This window comes from Podarcis liolepis (genome assembly GCF_965112155.1).
Source record: "Podarcis liolepis genome assembly, chromosome: 16".
NCBI classification, from domain to species: domain Eukaryota; kingdom Metazoa; phylum Chordata; class Lepidosauria; order Squamata; family Lacertidae; genus Podarcis; species Podarcis liolepis.
In genome coordinates, this window is record NC_139567.1 from 6,816,886 (window position 1) to 6,837,210 (window position 20,325).

A 20,325-nucleotide genomic window follows, 5' to 3' on the forward strand; every position below is an offset into this window, starting at 1 on the left:
GCAGCATTCCAGCTATCTCCGGGAAATTCTGGACGTATGGCAACCCTGGGTACACATGGCACCAATTATTTGTCAAAATTACAAATACCCAAATACAGACAGTCATTTACCCTTGCTAGATTCAACGTGCTGCCATCTGTCTTATTGCAGGGCAGATTCGAGGGTAAGCCATACGTGGAATGCCCCTACAGCTTAATGGAGGTAGAAACTGTCTCTCATGTCTTGTTTTGCCGCCATTTCTACAGGGATATACGCTCGGTATTTATCACTCCTGTTATACAAAAATCTCCAAATGGGCCCGAATGTCAATGTCTAGAACTCCTGGTAGAGGACAAGGATCTAGAGATCACGCTAAGGGTGGCCAAATTCTGTGCGACTGCCAAAAAACTTAGGGAACAAGCTGTACTACCAAAATGATTAAGGTTTTAAATGACAATTTTAGGTTATATTTTAGTGATCAAGATTTAATATATATTTTTAACTGCTGCTGTATCTGAATTTTCTCTGTTATACCCAATTGCAATTCAATTCCTGTTGTGTTTTATGATTTTCCTGATACTGTAAGTGAGCCGGAACTGGTCTGTGACCGTAATAATAAAATTCAATTTACATGGCACCATGCCCATGCCATCGCTGTCAGTTGGGCTGTGCCATTCCCCCTCCTCACCATATTTCTCTTGTCTATGAATGAAATAGGCAAAAAAGGACAGGGTGCAGCTATTTGGCTGCCTCTGTATACCAACGTATCTATATGGAGAGACACATAGCAGTGTATCAGCACACTAGTTTCCAGTCCCTGCCTTTTGAAAGACGGCATGTGAAAACACTGAAGGAGTGGCGGGGAAGAGAGAACAACACTGTGCACTGATCTGAAAACATGTCCACCTCTGGTTGCAGACAACATGGCTAGTAGCTGCCGCTTTGGATACCGACACCACACCAAGGTGTGCACAATTGGAAACCACTATGTGCACAAGTGCATCGATGACATGGGGGACGATGCCATGTGTACATTACCCCCCAAAGGCACCTGCATCCCGTGTTGAATGCACATATTCGTGCAGTGTGAACATACCTGTATGCATACACAAAGTGTAGATCCTGCGAGCTTGAAGTCTGCCTGCCTCTGCGGCAGGGTTTGCGCACTGGGCAATGTCCTCATCAGTTACTCCATGGAGCACATTCAAACCCCAGGGCAGCCAGGCAGGGAAAGCTGAACATGGCAGCCGTTTGGGAGAACGTGGCAGGCAAAAGAGGCTGTCCTTTCCTTCTGATCTGCCTTGATGAGTTAGCAGCGGTTGATTCATATGAGTGGGAGGTTATAAACCAAGAGCCAGGCGCTGCTGGGGCCTATGGAGTGGGGGTGGGGAGGAGATGAAGAGGGCAGGAAAAGACCACAGGAGGAGTGGACGTCAAGAGCAGTATCAGATCCTGCTTTCCCAGCGAATTGTACGAAATGCACTTGGTCATATTTTGAAAGGATTGCAGTTTGTTGCAGACTGCAATTTCTTATCTTTCCCCCTCCTTTGATGGATCAGGGAGCTCAGATTGGACCACTTTAAGGGTGCTGATCATTGCTCTCCTCGCTATGCTTACCTTCAGCGGCCCACATATTTTGGCTGATGTTAACCGTTGGCCAAAAAAGAGGAGTTCTTGCCATGACTCACTCCCACTAGCAGCAAAGGTCTTTTCCTAGCTTTGCTAGTGAAGATCTTTTACCGGAGGCGCCAAGCAAGGCTTGTGTTAGTCCTTAGTGAGTGCCTGGCACGATGCTACCAATAGACCGTTGCCCAGCATCAACCTCGAGCCCCGTCTCACGCTGTGTGGCTGCTTGCCAATGCCCCTGCTTGGGGTTAGCAGCTGCTCTGAGAATAGGCTGTTGGGCCTTTGGTCTGATCCAACGGGACTCTTAATATGTAAGGCCTAAGCTTTCCTTCTGCGGAAGGCAGTGGAAGACAGGAGTGCCTAGCGTGCTCTGGTCCATGGGGTCACGAAGAGTCTGACACGACTAAACAACAACAACAAAGCTTTCCTTCTGAGCCCAGGGCTCCGGCAGATCAATTGATCTGTTTGTCCACCCACCAAAACCACTCTCTTACCCCATGCCACCACGTTCTTTATAGCTACATCCATGCCAGTTTGGTACATGACTGCCTCTAACCAGGCAGAACTGGCACAGGCCCTGAAAGCAAGATCAGCGGAGGGTGTACAATGCTCTCCTAGACGTATTTACTGAGAAGGGCTGGCTCCAGCTCTGACGCTCAGCCTATTCATGCTGGAGGAAGTGGATTGATTCCAGCAGGAAGTTCATACCCAGTCAATTCCCCAGAGAGCCTGGAGAGACAAGGGCTCTCCACAAACTTTGCGAAGGGATTCTGCGGCAGGCATGAGCGCCGTCGGTCATTTTGCAGAGCAGCGTCTGCTTTGGCGGGGGTCTTTCGCTTCCTGTTTTCTTACCTTGACGTCACGGGTCCTTCGATGGCAGCCGGTCAAAGGGAGAGGTTGTTACTGGCCGGCAACCAGCCCTGAGCATTCCTGAGGAGTGCTGATGTCACCAACCCACAGGGATTACTTCATAAGTGAAGTATTTAGGCCTCGGTGTGAATAAGAGAAGGGGAAAGGAAGAACGATGACGAAAGTAGGAAGGTGCCACCCACCCACCCACCCACTCCCCTTTCCCCCCCAAGCAGTCGCCTCGTCTAGTAAACATAAAAATAATAATTAAAAAGCCCCAGCACAAAAATGGTGACATCAACCTGGGTCGGGCATTGCCAGCAGGCAGGTTTTTCCATTTCCTGATCTTTAAAATAAATCAATAAACTAAGGCTGCATACACACCATACATTTAAAACACCCACCCACAAAAATTCTGAGAGAACTGTAGTTTACCTCTTAAAGGGGTAAAGAGACCCCTGACCATTAGGTCCAGTTGTGGCCAACTCTGGGATTGTGGCGCTCATCTCGCTTTATTGGCTGAGGGAGCCGGCATACAGCTTCCGGGTCATGTGGCCAGCATGACTAAGCCGCTTCTGGCAAACCAGAGCAGCGCATGGAAATACCGTTTACCTTCCCGCCGGAGTGGTACCTATTTATCTACTTGCACTTTGACATGCTTTCGAACTGCTAGGTTGGCAGGAGCAGGGACCGAGCAACAGGAGCTCACCCCATCGCGGGGATTCGAACCGTCGACCTTATGATCGGCAAGCCCTAGGCTCTGTGGTTTAACCCACAACGCCACCCGCATCCCGGTTTACCTCTTAGAGAGCCACAATTCTCAGCACCCTTAACAAACTGCAGTTCCAGTATTCTTGGAGAAAGTTGTGCACTTTGTATGTTAGGAACATAGGAAGCTGCCTTATACTGAGTCAGACAATTGGCCCATATAGCTCATTATTGTCTGCACTGACTGGCAGTCACTTTTCAGGCAGGCTTCTCTCTGAGCCCTACTTGGAGACACCGGGAATTGAACCCGGGACCTTGTGCATGGGGAAGCAGATGCTCTTAGACTGAGCTACAGTCTTCCACCCAATGCATGGTGGGCACGCAGCCTATGGAACCCACGTCTCCCTCTTCCAGGACGGTTGGGGTTTGATTGATTGATTGATTGATTGATTTTGCAGAGAAGGCCACAGAAATGAGTAATGGACTTGCTTTCCTGACACATGGCATGGCTGCCCATGTTTCAGCCACACCTTTCCAGCAACACACATCCAGCTGCTTTGGGCCCTCAAATTTCAGCAGCACCCTGGGTGACACTAAAATTTGGTTGCCCCCCCCCACTCCATTCTACAGCGTTGTTGTGGCGCCCCCTGCAGAGTGGCACCCAGATGGACCACACTGGGCATGCTACCCTAAACAGGGCCGTCTTTACCTGGGGATGCAAGGGTGTGGTGCAAAAGGTATACCTACTGCATACTGGTCCCTCTCGATTGGTGGCAGTGAAAAGCAATGGAGCAAAAGTCCCCCCCCCCCGTTGCCCTGTTACTCCGTAGTGTCAAACAAAAGTAGTTGTTTCCACTGTGTTGAGAGCAATCCCGCCCTGAAAAAAAAGGTCAGCAACTTTGGCTTCCCCCTCCTAAAAAAGCTCAACAAGTTTGAGTTCGCCCCCCTCTAAAAAAGGGGGCGCTGGGCAGATCTTTGCACCCTAGCAGTGCATATGCTAAAGATGGCCCTGACCCTAAAACCACCTCTGGCTGGTTGTCCTGGTGATGTGGGGAACGGAAAGGAAGGGGCAGGTAACAGGTAAAGAAGGAGAAGGAGAATCGGCAAGGTTTATGGGAAACGCCTGAGTTCATTGGTGCAACATCTATCCTGGGGCACACAACACCAGTTCCCGGATCAGTCGTAAAGCATCTGTTCTGCTGGCCCCCAGTGTCCCAGCAGCGTGGAGCCAAGCATTTCATGCCTCCAGCGGTCAGCTCCTTCTCCTGCTGCTGCTGCTGCCGAGGGGAAGGAGGGTCAAAGTTTCTTCTTCTTCTTCTTTGGCGATCACTCCTAGCCGAGCAAGATTGTCTTCTATAAACATGGTTTTAACCATGAGTCCGTAGGTGACTGTGGAGGCCAATTCTGGATCCACACGTCCTTCCACAGTGGGAGCATTGGTTTCCGGGTGGGAGTTGATCACGGTGTGGATTTGTCAAGCGTGCTTTCCTCCTAGCACATTTCTCCCTTGCGTCCTGAGTTTGAGTGTCTTTAAAGCCCATGACGCCTTTGGTAAAGGCTCTTCTCCAACTGGAGCGCTCGCAGGCCAGTGCTTCCCAGTTGTCAGTGTTTATACTACATTTTTTTAGAAATGCCTTGAGACAGTCTTTAAACCTCTTTTGTTGACCACCAGCATTATGCTTTCCATTTTTAAGTTCGGAATAGAGTAGTTGCTTTGGAAGACAATCATCAGGCATCCGCACAACATGACCAGTCCAGTGAAGTTGATGTTGAAGAAACATTGCTTCAACACTGGTGATCTTTGCTTCTTCCAGTACACTGATAGTAGTTTGCCTATATGGAGATATTAAGAAATTGTGAATTAAGAAAAAGATTTAAATAATACAAGTCTTCTTTAGGAATTTAAGGTTTTATACATATTTGTTTATCTGGTAATCTGTTGTTTCTTTTTATTTTTTTTGGAATGTATAATCTTTACCATGTAAGAAAACCAATAAAACGCATAAAAATAAAAAAATGGAGATACAATTATGAAAAAAAGAGAGAAGGGGCAACAGACTGAGAGAGAGAGAGAGATTGAGAAAGAGAGCTGTTTAATCCTATAGTGCTGCAAACCCCAGTTACTTTATTGTGGTGTGTTGTTTTTTTCATATATATGTCTGTCTTGTAAATATATACATGTGTATTGTGTAGATGTGTATGGGTTATTTGAATATAAGTCTGTCTCTGCTCTCTCTCTCTCTCTGTCGTGACTAAGTGCTAGGATTGGGTTATTGTTGCCAGTGAGCTCCTAGGCAGCGCTTTGGTGAGCCCCGGGTCTCCACAAGGCAGCCAGCAAGATAAAGAAGAGGATGGCGCATTGTTCTTAGAGGAAATGGGAACCACCTCTAATCTCTGACTCCTAGGCTCAGCCGTGAAAGTGAAGTCCCTTGTCATCGGAGCAGCTCCCCAAAGGTCACGGAAAGGCAACGCTCTTGAAAGCAAAAGGGTGATGATCACTTGTTGCAGTTCCAGAAAGGCCCAGCCCCCTCGGTCATGGGGTCAAGGTGGTGCGCTTGGTCCCAGATTCAACCTATAGTAAGGACTGGGAATGTCCTCTGGAGAGCCTCTGCCTGTCAGTGTCTGGAATATTGAGCTAAATGGACCAGTGATCGGACTCAGCATAAGGCTGTGTCCTTGTGTTGTTGCCTGAAGTCTTACTTGCTTCGCCAAACCTTTATTAGGCATCACAAATACAGTCCATCATAAAACATCCATATATAATTTTTTAAAAAATATGTACAAATAAACAGCCATGTAAAATATGTAATAATGAGGGTTTCCGTTGGGGTTTCTTCCCGCTAAATAGTGCCATTCACCACTCTAAGAGATACTATTGACAAAAACTCAGCCACCCTTGCAGTTACGTCCGGGTTAGTGTCAGGCAGATAGGATCTGATATTTTCATTGTGCCGCAATGTTAGACTATCCAAGAAAGGGGCAAAGCGCGTGTTTGCATAGCTGGTTGTACAATGGACAGTAGAGAAGAATGTGTTCTACAGCGTCCGGACTGAAGTCTTGTCCTTTGTGTGTTTTGGTAATTTACATGTCTGTTTTAGTTGTGCTCTTGTATTCTATTGTTATGTATGCCATCTTGAACATTTCTAACTGAATATATAAACCAGAGAACAAATTGTAACATAGAAATTTAAACATTACAGTAAGCTTGCAACTTATGCAGGGGTTATGTTCCAGGGATAGCGCCTAAAGCCAAACCCACGTATAGTCAAAACATACTGGGTTAAATGGCGGGTAGGATTGCCAAAGCTTTTCTTCCTGGGTGCCCATCCCTTTTCTGCCCCCTTTTAAATTCTTTTTTTTTAAATGCCAAGCTGATGCACACAGGTTAAATGTGCATACGTTGTGGGTGTATTATATTATGAATTTATTCAAATTTATATACACACATTATATATGTGTGTGTGTGTGTTAGTGTTACTAATAATATGAAGTGATGGTATTTCATGCATAAATTAATCTACCTATAAAGTCCAACCATTCATTAATATTTAATGCTCAAAAATTCAATATTTCCTTAAATTCAAAATTTCTTCTCCCCCCCCCACTGATAATAAAAATAATATTAGAAAAATATTGTAATTATTGTGTTTGAAAAGCCTGCTGTCTTGTTCTGTCCTGATAAATATGGATTTGTTGCTTCTGTAATTTTATCATTCCAATAAGCAGTGAATGTTTTTTTTTTAAAAAATGGAAAAGATAGAAATATGAAATTAATATAAGGGGGTGAGCACTAATGTACTATTGTTTATGAACAATTGAGGAAGGACGATCCTACTTCAAAGGGGACTCCTCCATATTATGACACCTATCAATTCATGGGTGACAACTCTGTCACTGTAACAACTGCATTTGGATTTCATAATAAACCTGGGGTTCAAATGCTCTCTCTCCCCTCTCCTTTTCCAGGCTGACTTCAATAAGTTCAAAAGACTTCACTTCTATTTTTTATATTCAGTTTGCCAACTACCCGAAACTGACATACTGTCCGTCCTTCCTTCCTCCTCCTCCTCTCTCTCTCTTAAAAAGTCAATTTTAAAACACGAGTTGTGAAGCTGACTTGTTTCAAGAAACTATAGGTAAGATTAACTACAGTTTAGGGTTCTGATGTAATGCTAAACTGTGGTTAACTGAAAACTGAAGCTTCCAGACAGCACTAAGGGGCCCCCGCAATCCTTTGCTGTTGCCATAATTTTTGTAAGTTACAGAATCTGGCTTTTCATAGGGTTTGGCTAAGAATCCACAGATCTACAAGTTCCAGGAACTGTATGCCTAACCTCTGAAACGGAGGCACCCCAGAAAGAGCCTCTCAAATGATGGACGAGATTTGCAAAGGATGCTTCACCAGCTGCCTCCTCCAGATGTTCTGATGCCTAACACCCATGATATGCATATGCTGGCTGGGCCTGATGGGAATTGTAGACATCTGGAGGGCGAGAGGTTGGCAAAGGCTGGTACGGAAGAAGAAAACCATTCCTGGTTCCATCTAAACTGCAGTCCCATTTCTAAAGCTAGACCCACATGGTCCTGGTCAAAGTTGAGTTTGGACAAACACCACTCTGGGCTCCATGGAGGGAAGATAACAGATTTCCAGTAAACAAAATGACAAAAAATATTGTTTCTCCTTTAAAAACTTAATCATCCTCATCTATCTTTGCAGGAGGCGGAGGGAAGCGGAAAGGGAGAAGTAAGAAATGGAGAGAGATTCTCAAGTTCCCGCACATCAGTCAGTGCGACGACCTTCGGAAAGGCCTGGGTAAGTGGGAAAGTCAGGCGCATCCAGCCAGCTGAGCTTTCATTCAGAGTTTGGGAGACGGAGGCTGGGTGGCAGAAAGGGGTGCTGCAAGAACCAGCCAGACTTGCTCGCCAGAGGATTTGCAGGGTGGTGGGAGTGCAACAGCAGAGATCATTCTGTGCGCAGCTTACGGGTTAATTCTGTTAGCATTAAAGCCAAGAGGTGGAGGTGCTGCTTAGCGATAGGGCGCATGATGTTTGCCGAGGTAGCCCATGCCTCGATGGCTGTGTAGTTCTGAGGCGAGACCTCCTCAGTAGTTTGGTTGATTGTCTCCATGCTATGTAGAAGGCCTGAGGTAAGAAAGAGAAAACCTCCCTTTTCTCAAATCATACGCCGTTTTTCTTCAGTTTCTTCAGTAAAGTATTATTAGGATTATTATTTTTCCTCTGGACTCTGCCTGGATTACCGTATTTTTCGCACCATAGGACGCACCGGACAATAGGACGCACTTTGTTTTAGAGGGGGAGAACAAGAAAAAAAAAATCTCCCCCTCTCTGCCCAGCGCCCCTTCAGCGAAGCGGCAGGAGGCGCTGCACAGAGAGGGGGAGAACTTTCCCCCTCTTGTTTTCCCGCTCTAAAACAAGGTGCGGTTTAAGGTGCGTTCAGGCGGCTACCTTGGAAGCCTGGAGAGCGAGAGGGGTCGGTGTGCACTGACCCCTCTCGCTCTCCAGGCTTCAGGTTCCTTTCGACCTGCTCTTTGGGGCTGGCGGGGGGAAGCCCACCACCAGCCCCAAAGAGCAGGTCAGGGAGCAGCGGAAAGGCGCAGCGGAGAGGCTCCTGCCATAGCCGCGCGTCACCTCTCCAGCTGGGAGAGGGTCGCAGGGGGCTGCTTTAGCCCCGCGCGCTCTCCCGGCTGGAGAGGTGACACGGGGCTGTAGAGGTTCCTGCCATAGCCGCGCGTCACCTCTCCAGTCGGGAGAGGGTCGCGGGGCTATGGCGTCTTTGCTCCATAGGACGCACACACATTTCCCCTTCATTTTTGAAGGGGGAAAAGTGTGTCCTATAGAGCGAAAAATACGGTATTTAAGTGCCTTTGCTAATGTGAGGATGTTGTACAAGGTGTGCTACTAGCAGAGCCTGTCTACTCAGAGGTAAGGCCCACCGTAGCTGTCTTTGGGCATCTGTTTGACATGTAACATTGCAAACTGGAGATGAGGCATGTATGTCAGCTCTGACCCCAAAGGGCCCAGCAGAGTTGGCCCTACCAAGAGGCAGAATGAGGCAGCCGCCTCAGGCACCAGATATTGGTGGGGTGGCAAGGTGTTGCAAGGCGGTGCTGTATTTGCCACATGGCCTGCTCTGTGCCCCCTGAGCTAGCCTGCTGCCCTCTGCTGTAGTGGAGGACTCAGTGCACCAGTGCTGAATCCTAGGCCCCATCTGCACTTTACATTTAAAGCAGTTTTATACGGCTTCAACCAGAATCCTGGAAGTGTAGCTTGTTAAATGTGCTGTGTGTTGTGAGGAGACCCCGCTATTCCCCCCACAGAGCTACAGTTCCAGATTGATCAGCTTTAATGATCAACTCCTCTTCCCAGGGAACTCTGGCAGTTGCAGCTCTGTGAGGGGAATAAGGGGTTGCCCAGCCATTTCCAGCACCCTTAAGGAAATACAGTCCCACCATCTAAAGAACAATGGCAAGAGAAGTTGATGAACTATGCAGAACTGGCAAAAATGACAGAAATCATAAGAGAAAAAGACAACAGAGACTTTGAAAAAGAGTGGGAACCATTCATATTATATTTGCAGAAACAAAGGCAATAGACTTGATGGCAGGATTTAAATAAACATTCACATTATTAGCATCAGAAAATGTTTAGAAAATGGTGAAACAAGATGATGTATTTAATTTTACGTTTTTAGGTTTGATGTTACGTTATTAATAACCTTTTCTGTTGAAAGATAGCAAAGCGGGTGAAAATAGAAACAAACCAGAAACGCAAGTTGGGGAAAATCTTGGAGGGGAGGGAGGGAGGAATATATAGTGAACATTAAGAATTTGAGATGTATGTAATGAATGAAAATGAAAAATGAATATATATATTTTTTTAAAAAAAGGAAATACAGTCCCCAGGATTCTTTGGGGAAGCCATGACTGTTTAAAGTGGTACTGTAGTGCTTTAAATGTGCAGTGCAGATGGGTCCTAGGCCGTGTGTGGAAAGGGAGGGTACCCTCTTGCCCTTCAGGCAGCAAAACGCCTTAGGCTGACTCTGTTTTTATCCCTCTGTGTTTCGAAGACGCCTGCTCTTCTCCCAGGCTCTGGAGAAGTGTGAGGGACTTCTTCTGCGCATGCCTCCCTCCCCGTGCTGAAGTTTGTTCTCAAGGCATGTATGCGCAGGGCTGGGATATGAGAGCGCGCATGTTCCTGCGTCTCGGACGTGCATTTCCGCAGAGGCCTTCTCCTCCTTGGCAAAGGGGGAGGGCAGGGGGTCTGAGAGGAGCAGGAACGGAGGTCTCAGCAAGGAGGCGCAGCGTGTCATGCCTGTGGCAGCCAGAGGTCACAGGCCTGGAATGCGCAAGTGCGCAGCTGAGCACAGCATGCAGCTGCCCCGTGCGACACCCAGCAGGAGGCAGCCCTGAGAACCGTCTGCCACGCTGACTTTACGCGCGACCTGCGGGCATATTGGTGGGGTGGGGTGGAGATGGAGGGGCTATCGCTTTCTTAACAGTTCAAATTTTGTTTGTCTTCTCCACACCCCTCGGGACTGGCCATTCCTTAGAACGCCCATTAGCAGTCACGAGGCAGCTTTCAAGAGCAGGGTTTGCAGATTGACTCACGGCCCAAAATGTATAGCATGCTATTCAGTTAAGTTTTACTAAGAGCAGGGCCATTGAAATTAATGACCCTAACTTAGTCGTGTTCATTCATCTCAGTGGGCTTGCCCTAAGGCCTTACTATGCATTTAAGCAGCTTCATAGAACTGTATCATAGAACTGTAGAGCTGGAAGGGACTTTGAGGAATCCAATTTGAAACCTCACTTAGCTTTGCAAATGTGCTAGCAGTTTTATTGCTGCGCCAACTCTGCACAGGCATGGCTTTCCCCAAAGAATCCTGGGAACTGTAGTTTCATAAGGTGCAGAGCAGCCTTTCTCAACCTGTGGGTCCCCAGATGTTGTTGGACTACAACTCCCATCACCCCTAGCTAGCAAGGCCAGAGCTCAGGGATGATGGGCATTGTAGTCCAACAACATCTGGAGACCCACAGGTTGAGAACAGCTGGTGCAGAGAGTAATTGGGAGGCCCCCGTTCCCCTCCCAGAGCTACAATTCCCAGTGTTCCCTAGGAAAAGAGATTGATTATTAAACCACTCAGAGAACTGTAGCTCTGTGAGGGCAATAGTTTGTTAAGTTCTGAATTGTAGCTCCTGGCCCAGTAGTCTGCCCACTAAATCACAGTGGTTCTTGAGGGTAGAGAAAATGCTTCTTTCTTTGTATTCCAGTTAAAACAGTGCACACAGCTGATGTGTCATTTTCCACCTGCCCGAGAAAAAACAACAACCCCATTCTTCCATTTCTTCCTTTGCAGAACGAGAGTACAGCAGCTTGTGTGACAAGCAACCGATTGGCCGGCAGCTTTTCCGACAGTTCTGCGAGACGCGGCTGGAGCTCCTCCGGTGTATCCACTTCCTGGATGCTGTGGTAAGGCAAGTGCCATGCCTGGAGCGGGTCTGGCTCAGAGGCATGTTTGCTGCTCAGAGCTGTCCACCTTGGGCTCGCTTGTGTGATGCTTTCTGGGGAGCCTCTGTTTAAATACTGTATAAGGCTATTGAAGAGGGACGCGGGTGGCGCTGTGGGTAAAACCTCAGTGCCTAGGACTTGCTGATCGTAAGGTCGGCGGTTCAAATCCCCGCGGCGGGGTGAGCTCCCGTCGTTCGGTCCCAGCTCCTGCCCACCTAGCAGTTCGAAAACACGTCAAAGTGCAAGTAGATAAATAGGTACCGCTTTATAGCGGGAAGGTAAACGGCGTTTACGTGTGCTGCGCTGGTGCTGGCTCACCAGATGCAGCTTAGTCACGCTGGCCACGTGACCCGGAAGTGTCTCCGGACAGCGCTGGCTCCCGGCCTCTTGAGCGAGATGGGCGCGCAACCCTAGAGTTGGACACGACTGCCCCGTATGGGCAGGGGTACCTTTACCTTTACCTTTTTAAGGCTATTGAAATGGGTAGAGCGTAGAACTAGGGTAGAGAACATGCTTTGCATGCAAAAGGGCCCACGTTCAATCCTCAATATTGCTGGTTTAAAGGGTCTTAAGCACATCACTGCCCTGCGAGATCAGGCCAAGGACCAACTTACAGCATCCTATTCTTTATATGGTCTCTCTATATATAAAGTTAGGTTTTTTAGCATATCATTTTCAACAATTATTAAACATACTTTTATATCTTATACAATTTTTGGACTTCCATCAATCACATCTGAAAAATTTCCAATCTTTTTCACTTAATTTACATTTCTTACTTTCACTATTACATTTAAATATCATAACTAATATCTCTCTTCTTTCCAATATTTTGTATATTCCTCTTTACAAAACTTCTTGTTTTTTTTAATAAATATTTATTAAATTTTCACAAATTATAAAAACACACAGTGCACAATACAAACACACACACACAAGAACAAACAAACACATATAATTTCAAATCCTTTTTTTTCTTAAAACTTACCTCACCGACTTCCCCATACCTCCCCTTTCTGCATTCCAATTCCCAAATTTGTTTCAGCAAATCCTCCCCTTAATTTTGTCCAATTTTTCCTTTTCTTTTCTTTTACTTAATCTTTTACAGCTGTAATCCTTTATACAAAACTTCTTGTAGTCCTACTAGCATAATTTGTTGATTACAATTGCTCTTCAAATAGCTCGTATATTTCTTCCAATCTTCTGTAAATCTCTGGTCCCGCAGGTTTCGAATCCTTCCTGTCATTTTGCCCAGTTCTGCGTAGTCCGTTAATTTCATCTGCCATTCTTCTTTCGTCAGTATTTCTTCTTGCTTCCATTTCTGGGCCAACAAAACTCTTGCCCTACAGCATCCTATTCTCACGGTAGCCGACCGCCTGCCTGTGGGAAGCTTGCAAGCCAGTCCTGAGTGCCACAGTGTTCTTCCCACTTGTGATTCCTGGCATCTGCCTCTGACCGTGAAGGTGGAAAACAGCCATTTTTACCACAACTCATGGTTTATCTGGAGCGAGACAAACCACAGTCCGGGGTGGCTCAGCCCCTGATGGCGTGGTGGCGACAGGACCGAGGGAGGAATACCAAGACCAAAATCTTTGCTCTAGAAACCCACACATGTCTTAGTTTGAGCTAAGCCATGGCTTGGTTTAGTATTACATGCAAACCCAGCCTCCGAGAGGACAGAACTGATTTGAATCCTCACTTGGCCAAGATGCTCAGTGGGTGTCCACTATTTCTTTTAAAAATATTTATATCTTGTTGGAAATTATATCTTAGCTTGATCTCCCTTTCAGGGTTGTTGTGATGTTAAAATGGGTGCCACCTTGAACTACTTGGATGGAGAGCTGGATAAAAAGAGAATTAAGTAGCTAATATCCCATCCAAGAAGTTCATGCATTGTACATGGCTTTCCCCCTCTAACTTCTCAACAAGCCTATGTGGAGTCATGCATGGTGCTCCATGACGGTGTAGGGAATTCAGCCATGCAATTTTTAATCAGTCTTGATCCCTCACTCTTAACTCAGGGGTTGCTGTGCGCCCACTTGTGCACATGGGTGGAGTCCAGAGACAAACGTTGCTAACACCTGACTGAGGAAAGTGAGCAAAAAAGTGTATAATTTCAGGAGAAAGGAACAGAGAGGATTTGCCTTTCTTAGGTTAGGCCTTGTACATAGAAGGGAGACATTCAGCCAAACATACAGAATAAAAACTCCCTCAGAACTACACAGGCAAGTGGAGCAGGTGAAGATCTTGCTACCCAGCCTTGTTGCTAAGCGATACCTCCACCCCCTCTAGGTTATCTGACTTACTGATAGGAGAATTAACCCTTAAGTTACTCACGAAATGATCTCTGCTGTTGCATCTCCAACATCTGCAGGGCTCCCTCTGCTCACTAGAGTTAGACTTGAAAGAAGCATTCTGCACTAGCCAATAGAATAGACGAGATGGCAGGGTGTGTCTGTTGCCCACAACAGTTTCTCCAGTTTGCAAATGGGGGCCCAAAGGATAGTTGACTCCTGCTCTGCCTATCCTAACCAGAGTGGAATATGTAGTTCACTGTACACCTCTGGACATAGGCATTATTCTATTTTAATCACACCCTTTCTTCAAGGGGCTCTTCTTCCTCCTCCTCCTCCTCCTCTTCTTCTCCTTCTCCTTCTTCTTCCTCTTCCTCCTCCTCCTCCTCTTCTTCTTTCTTCTTCTTCATCTCCTCCTCCTCCTCCTCCTCCTCCTCCTCCTCCTCCTCCTCCTTCTTCTTCTTCTTCTTCTTCTTCTTCTTCTTCTTCTTCTTCTTCTCCTTCTCCTTCTCCTTCTCCTTCTCCTTCTCCTTCTTCTTCCTCTTCCTCCTCTTCTTCTTCAACATCATCATCCATTCATTTAATTTCTATACCACTTTATATTTTTAGGGGGGGGGGAAATCTCAAAGCGGTTTACAACATACAGTGGTGCCTCGCAAGACGAAATTAATCCGTTCCGCGAGTCTCTTCGTCTAGCGGTTTTTTTGTCTTGCGAAGCAACCCTCTTAGCGGATTAGCGCTATTAGCGGTTTAGCGGCTATTAAAGGCTTAGCGGCTATTAAATTATTAGCGGATTAGTGGCTAAAAGGCTATTAGCGTCTTAGCGGCTTAGAAAAGGGGGGGGAGCGAAAAAAAATCGGAACACTTGCAAGACGTTTTCGTCTTGCAAAGCAAGCCCATAGGGAAAATCGTCTTGTGAAGCAGCTCAAAAACGGAAAACCCTTTCGTCTAGCGGGTTTTCCGTCTTGCGAGGCATTCGTCTTGCGGGGCACCACTGTACATTAAAACATCAAATAAATCAATTGATCCAGAGTGAATCATTACTTAAAAAGTCCAATATAACATATACATACAGCATAATTTACAGAAAAGCAAAATATTACCTTAAAGATTTCAAAAGAAAACATTACAAAGGAGTTCAACTACAGAATGCCCATTTAACGCAACAAAGTTAACAAACAAAAATCTTAAACATTTCAAAAGAAAACATTACTAAATGAAGTCAAATATAAAATGCACATTTAAAACAGCACAACTAACAAGAGAATAAAATATTTTCATAATCCTGTGGGGTAGGTTGAGCCAGGATAATGATTTTTTTCAAGTCTGCTGAGTGTGTTTCATAGTGAACAGGGATTAGAAATTGAGGTTCCTGCATGCAAATAACGTTCTAGTCAGCATTGGCCCAAGATATTTTGCTGCCTGAGGGAAAACAGAAAACGCAGACAGAATTAAGGTGGGTATTACCCAAGGCTGACCAGGTTATGTTGGCATCTGGGGCAGAAAAATCCCCAAACTGTATTTCATTTGGAGTAAAAACACAGTATTAATAAACTGAATAACGTACAATTTGCTGCTCTTTCATGGCCTCCAAATCAAGCTTCCTGAAGCAGCTGCTTCACTCTGCCTAACAGTAGAGCCAGCCCTAAATCTAACCACTTTGCTAGACTCGTAGGATTTCTGGACCCCTGCCTGGGATGTGTGTATCGTTCCTCCATTTCTAGAATCCATGGGCAGTTTTGAAAAAGAGCCTATAGAAAGCCACAACTCTTTCAGAACTCGATTTTTTTCACAGACCCCTTTCCCCTGTTATTTCCATGAGGGGAAGGCGAAAAAATGAATTCCTGAAGAGCGACCTTTTCCGCTGGGAGAGGAGATGTGTTTCTCGCCCATTCTAAAGTCAACGGTGCAAAAATTCCATTCAGATGACGTATAATTTAAAAGTCAGCCCTTCATCCGAAATAATATCCTAGTGTTTTCATGAGCTTCGCCCCACCACCCCCTTCGTTCTTTTCAAGGCTTGCTGGTTCTGGAAGCATTTTTTGCATCCAGCAGAACAAACTATTGCTCCAGGTCATGTCAACTCATTTTAAGCTTAAAGGAAATTTATTTTTCTTTCTTTCTTTCTTCTTGCTAGCTCACACAAAGTTTTGATCTGAAATCCATTTGCTCCTACTCTGAGCTTATACGATGCCAAGAGGCACTTTTGGATGCTGTTTAAGAGGGAACATAAGCCTCATAAAATGATCTGTGTTTCCCATTACCAAACTGTGTTTATGCAATTGAACATCTCTCTCCCCAACTCCTCCTCCGTCTGCATTGAAGGCAGCTTGTCGAACCCACTTCAGTTTGTGTCCCTGTGTGTAACAGGGAGAAGTCACGGGCCCTGCTAGCAAATTTTAAACCAGCGTACACAAAAGTTAGGCCTTTTTCTTATTTGCATAAGCTTGCTGCTTGTGAATGACAGGAATGCCGATCTGGTCAGATGGCTGCTAAATGGGAAACACATGCTCGGAAAGCGATCCTCCACAAGGCTGGGACGGTTGCAGCTAGCAAAAGGCTTAGCGATGAAAACTCGCAGTGTGTTAAAAAACTTGGTTCGGAGCCCTGCTGTGAGCCAGGGACCTTTCTTTACAAGGGAAGTTATGAGAGTTTTTGTCGGATGCTTTGGCTTTGAAGGATTGGAAAGAACCAGCTTACCTTCCTCAAAGTTCAGAGATCCTTTCCGCAACCTACATTCAAAGAATGTACAGTCTGTTCCCCCGTGTACACAGATGGTTGAGTGGTACACTCGTAGGTCATTGTGAACAAGTGTACAGTCCGCGTCTGCAAGAGTTGAGCTGTACAAATCAATAAGGGTACACACCTCCAAACAAACGCTTGTACGTGTTTAGAGACAGCTGGTCCTTGTGCTCCGCGTGCTACGTGAATTATCCTTCTGAGCTCTCAAAAAAGGGCACAACTTAGGGTGCCCCCAAGCATTGCCAAAAAAGAATTCACTTAAATATTGCAGACAGAGTCCAGTGGGAAAGGAAATCCTTGACACCATTTCACTGAGGAAACTGCACAAAAGCAGTGTAGAATCTGAAGAGCAATAAACAGAGAGCTTTGCCATTCTCACTTCAGGCCTTGTACATGGCAGGGTGATAGTCAACCAAACACACATAGGAAAAACTGCTTGAGCTACCTAGCCAATCAGGATGTGCGCTGCCCCAGGAAATTTCATGCTATTCTGCCTGGGTCCTAAGCAAACACCTCCACACATCCCCCCACCCCAACATTGACTTTGTTGCTAACAGAATTAACCCTTTAGCACATGGAATGATCTCTGCTGTTGCACTTCCAACAGCTGAGCCCAGCCTTCAAGAAGGGGAGCAGTTAAACAGGTACATTATGAAGAACAAATTCATCACAACAGCAAGGAGTTTAAATAAGAGAAGCACCGGGCATTGAATAGGCACAACTGGATAATAGTAAGAACTGTACAGTGGTGCCTCGCAAGACGAAATTAATCCGTTCCGCGAGTCTCTTCGTCTTGCGGTCTTTTCGTCTTGCGAAGCACAGCTATTAGCGGCTTAGCGGCTATTAACGGCTTAGCGGCTTTAAGAAAAAGGAAACAAACTCGCAAGACGTTTCGTCTTGCGAAGCAAGCCCATAGGGAAATTCGTCTTGCGGAACGACTCAAAAAACGGAAAACTCTTTCGTCTTGCGCGTTTTTCGTCTTGCGAGGCATTCGTCTTGCGAGGTACCACTGTACTCTCCTGTCTCTTTTTTTCTAGCTGTGTGTGGCCCTGCTCCACCGCGGCTACAGAGGGAGCTCCTTACAGGCACCCCTGCAGCCCAGGGTCAGCTCAGAGAGCTTTCTTCTGCCCCCACAGGAGATGCTGCACATTCCTTCCCATTTGCTACGCTGCGGCCTTTTCATTAAGGAGAACATACGTGTCACTTGAGCCTTGAGAAAGGCAACAACTCCTCAGCCATCCCAGCTATATGGGACACCCCTTTGGCATGCTTCCTGCTTGGGCGCGTCCTGCTTTTAAGAAAGAGGAAGGTTGTGTTGTTGTTTTAAAAAAGAGCAAACCAAACTCTATGCACCTGCTCCTCTCTTCTCCTCTGATTGGCTACTTCTTCAACTCTGGCTATTCACCCCAGTTCCATATTGGGCTTGAATGCACTCTTGCGTTGCGGTCCGTTCTGTCCAGGACATGCCAGGCCAATTAACCCTTTGCCTGCTCCTCATCCCTGCCATTTCTGTGTGTGGCAGAGGGAGGGTGGCTGGGTGGGTGGGAGAGAGGGCGTTTTCTTGTTTCTCTCCCTCTCTCGTCTCCTAGCACCGAGCTGTGCTCCAAAACAATTGGGAGGGGAGCTGCAGGTCAGATTTTTATAGCAGCAGTGTGCTCCTCTCTGTAGTACAAGGCAAACAGCTTTCATCCTGTGGAAAAGGGCCAGGAAGGAGGGAGGTGGACCCCAGAGCAGGGAAAAGAACATGTTTTGTGTATGTGTGTGTGTGTATTCATAAAGGGGACCTCTTGCATGCAAGGTTTCCAGTTCCTGCACCCAAAAACTGCGAGGCACCAAAGCTCTGTCGCAGCATAAAGTAGCTATGAGCAGGTGAGTTGTTCAGTACCAGGCTGATGTGCAGCATGCATTCATAAGTGCCAGCCTTTGCCACCCTGGTGCCCTCCAACTGCTTTGGCTTGGGAGTGATGGGAAGCCTAGTCCAAAACATACAAAGGACACCAGGTCTGCAAAGGCTGGACTACGTGTAGAAAAGCCCTGAAATGATAAGAGGAAGAGCAGCAGCAGTGGAGCTGGTCTCTTTGAGCAAATAGGGCAGTGCCCCAGTCTGTCTCAGCCAGCCCCCACCTGCCTGCTTCCTTACTTAACAACCAGCCCATGGGGGGCACTGCCCACCATGCTACCCCTCCTTTCTTTCAGTTTTGCCCTTGGAGATCTCAGCAGGCAGAATGGGGACAAAACTAGGAGTTGGTTCTGTTTGTCATTGGGGTCTGGCGCCACCTACTGTCTGCCTCCTTGCCTTCCATCCTACCAGTCCCAATGGGTGCCAGCCAAACTGACAAACAAAAGGGAAATGGGAAGCATCCTTTTAATCGGGTAGACTGTTAGTTCATCTTGGTCAGTATTGTCTACTCTGACTGGTAGCGTCTCGCCAGGGCATCAGGAAGAGATCTCTCCCATCACTTCCTTAAAAAAATACATGCCTCTGGAGATGGTGGTGGTTGAGCTTGGGACCTTCTGCATGCAAAGCATGTGTTCTGCTATTGAGCTACGGATTCTCCTGGTGCCAGACCCAAAATGCTGAAAGAGAGCCAGCAGAAGGCGAGGAGGGATTCAGGGCAGAGGAACGCAAATACATGGGGAAAGAGGGAGGAAGGAGAAAAGGAATGTGTGGGTGTTCTCCAGAATCAAGGTTGCAGCTCATGTGTGCATGTCTTCCTCAGGTCTGATCAACCTGTTGCCTTTTCTCCTGTCCCAGGTAGAATATGAGGTTTCCCCAGATGAGAAGCGGAAGGAAATGGGAGAAGAGATAATCCGAAACTTTTTCAACAGCAAGGTAAGTATATTATTTCTGCGGGACAAGGGTAAAAGCGTGTGTCGAGAACTGCTGACGGCTCCCCCGTGTGGTGATTCACTTCACTGCGGCTTCCCAGGAAACGGGCTGGCTCCTGAGCTGATTCCACCAAGGCCGGCCATTGACTCCTCGTGGGCAGGAACAAGTATAAAAGGGCATCCTAGGTAAATGCTTTGCTTAGCTAACAAGGCCATGCTGAGCTCTAGTGTACCTAGCCTTGCTCTTTGTTCTTGATACCAGTTTGCCCTCCCATCACAGATCAGGATTTGCTTTTTAGACCTGACTCACTACAGCCCCTTTTCCATGCCCCAGTCCTGATATACCGTATTTTTCGCACCATAGGACGCACTTTTTCTCTCCTAAAAAGCAAGGGAAAATGTGTGTGCGTCCTATGGAGTGAATGCAGGGTGGAGGCAGTCGGTCTTGCGGGCTTTTCCCAAGGAGGGAGAAGGGACTGACTGGCCACATCAGTTGCTTCTCCCACCTCCCAAAAAAGCAAGGAGAAGCCACGATCTCTTTAAAGGGGTTGTATGGCTTCTGCGGGCTTTTGCGAGAGGTGAGGGAATTCCCCCCACCTCCCAGGAAAGCCAGAAGAAGCCGTGCAGCCCTTTTAAAGTGTGCGCGGCTTCTGCCGGTTTTGCGAAAGGTGAGGGAATCCCCCCACCTCCCAGAAAAGCCATGAAAGCCCTGCGCAGCGTCTCCCGGCAAGGAGAGGCTGCACGGGGCTATGGATTCTTTAGCCCCACG

At 46.8% G+C, this 20,325-nt stretch overlaps 1 protein-coding gene across 2 annotated transcripts in view; it reads left to right on the forward strand.

The window, feature by feature from the left end:
• LOC310695704 (G protein-coupled receptor kinase 5-like) overlaps nt 1–20,325 on the forward strand; it is a 79,527-nt gene that overhangs the window by 38,604 nt on the left and 20,598 nt on the right. The window contains exons 2-4 of one of the 2 annotated variants that reach the window (XM_083480540.1): nt 7,880–7,975; nt 11,540–11,652; nt 19,483–19,560. In XM_083480540.1, the coding sequence (XP_083336666.1) occupies nt 7,880–7,975; nt 11,540–11,652; nt 19,483–19,560 (287 nt within the window). Of the gene's footprint in view, nt 1–7,879; nt 7,976–11,539; nt 11,662–19,482; nt 19,561–20,325 lie in introns of those variants that run through there. The other variant, XM_083480541.1, reaches the window with a different exon arrangement.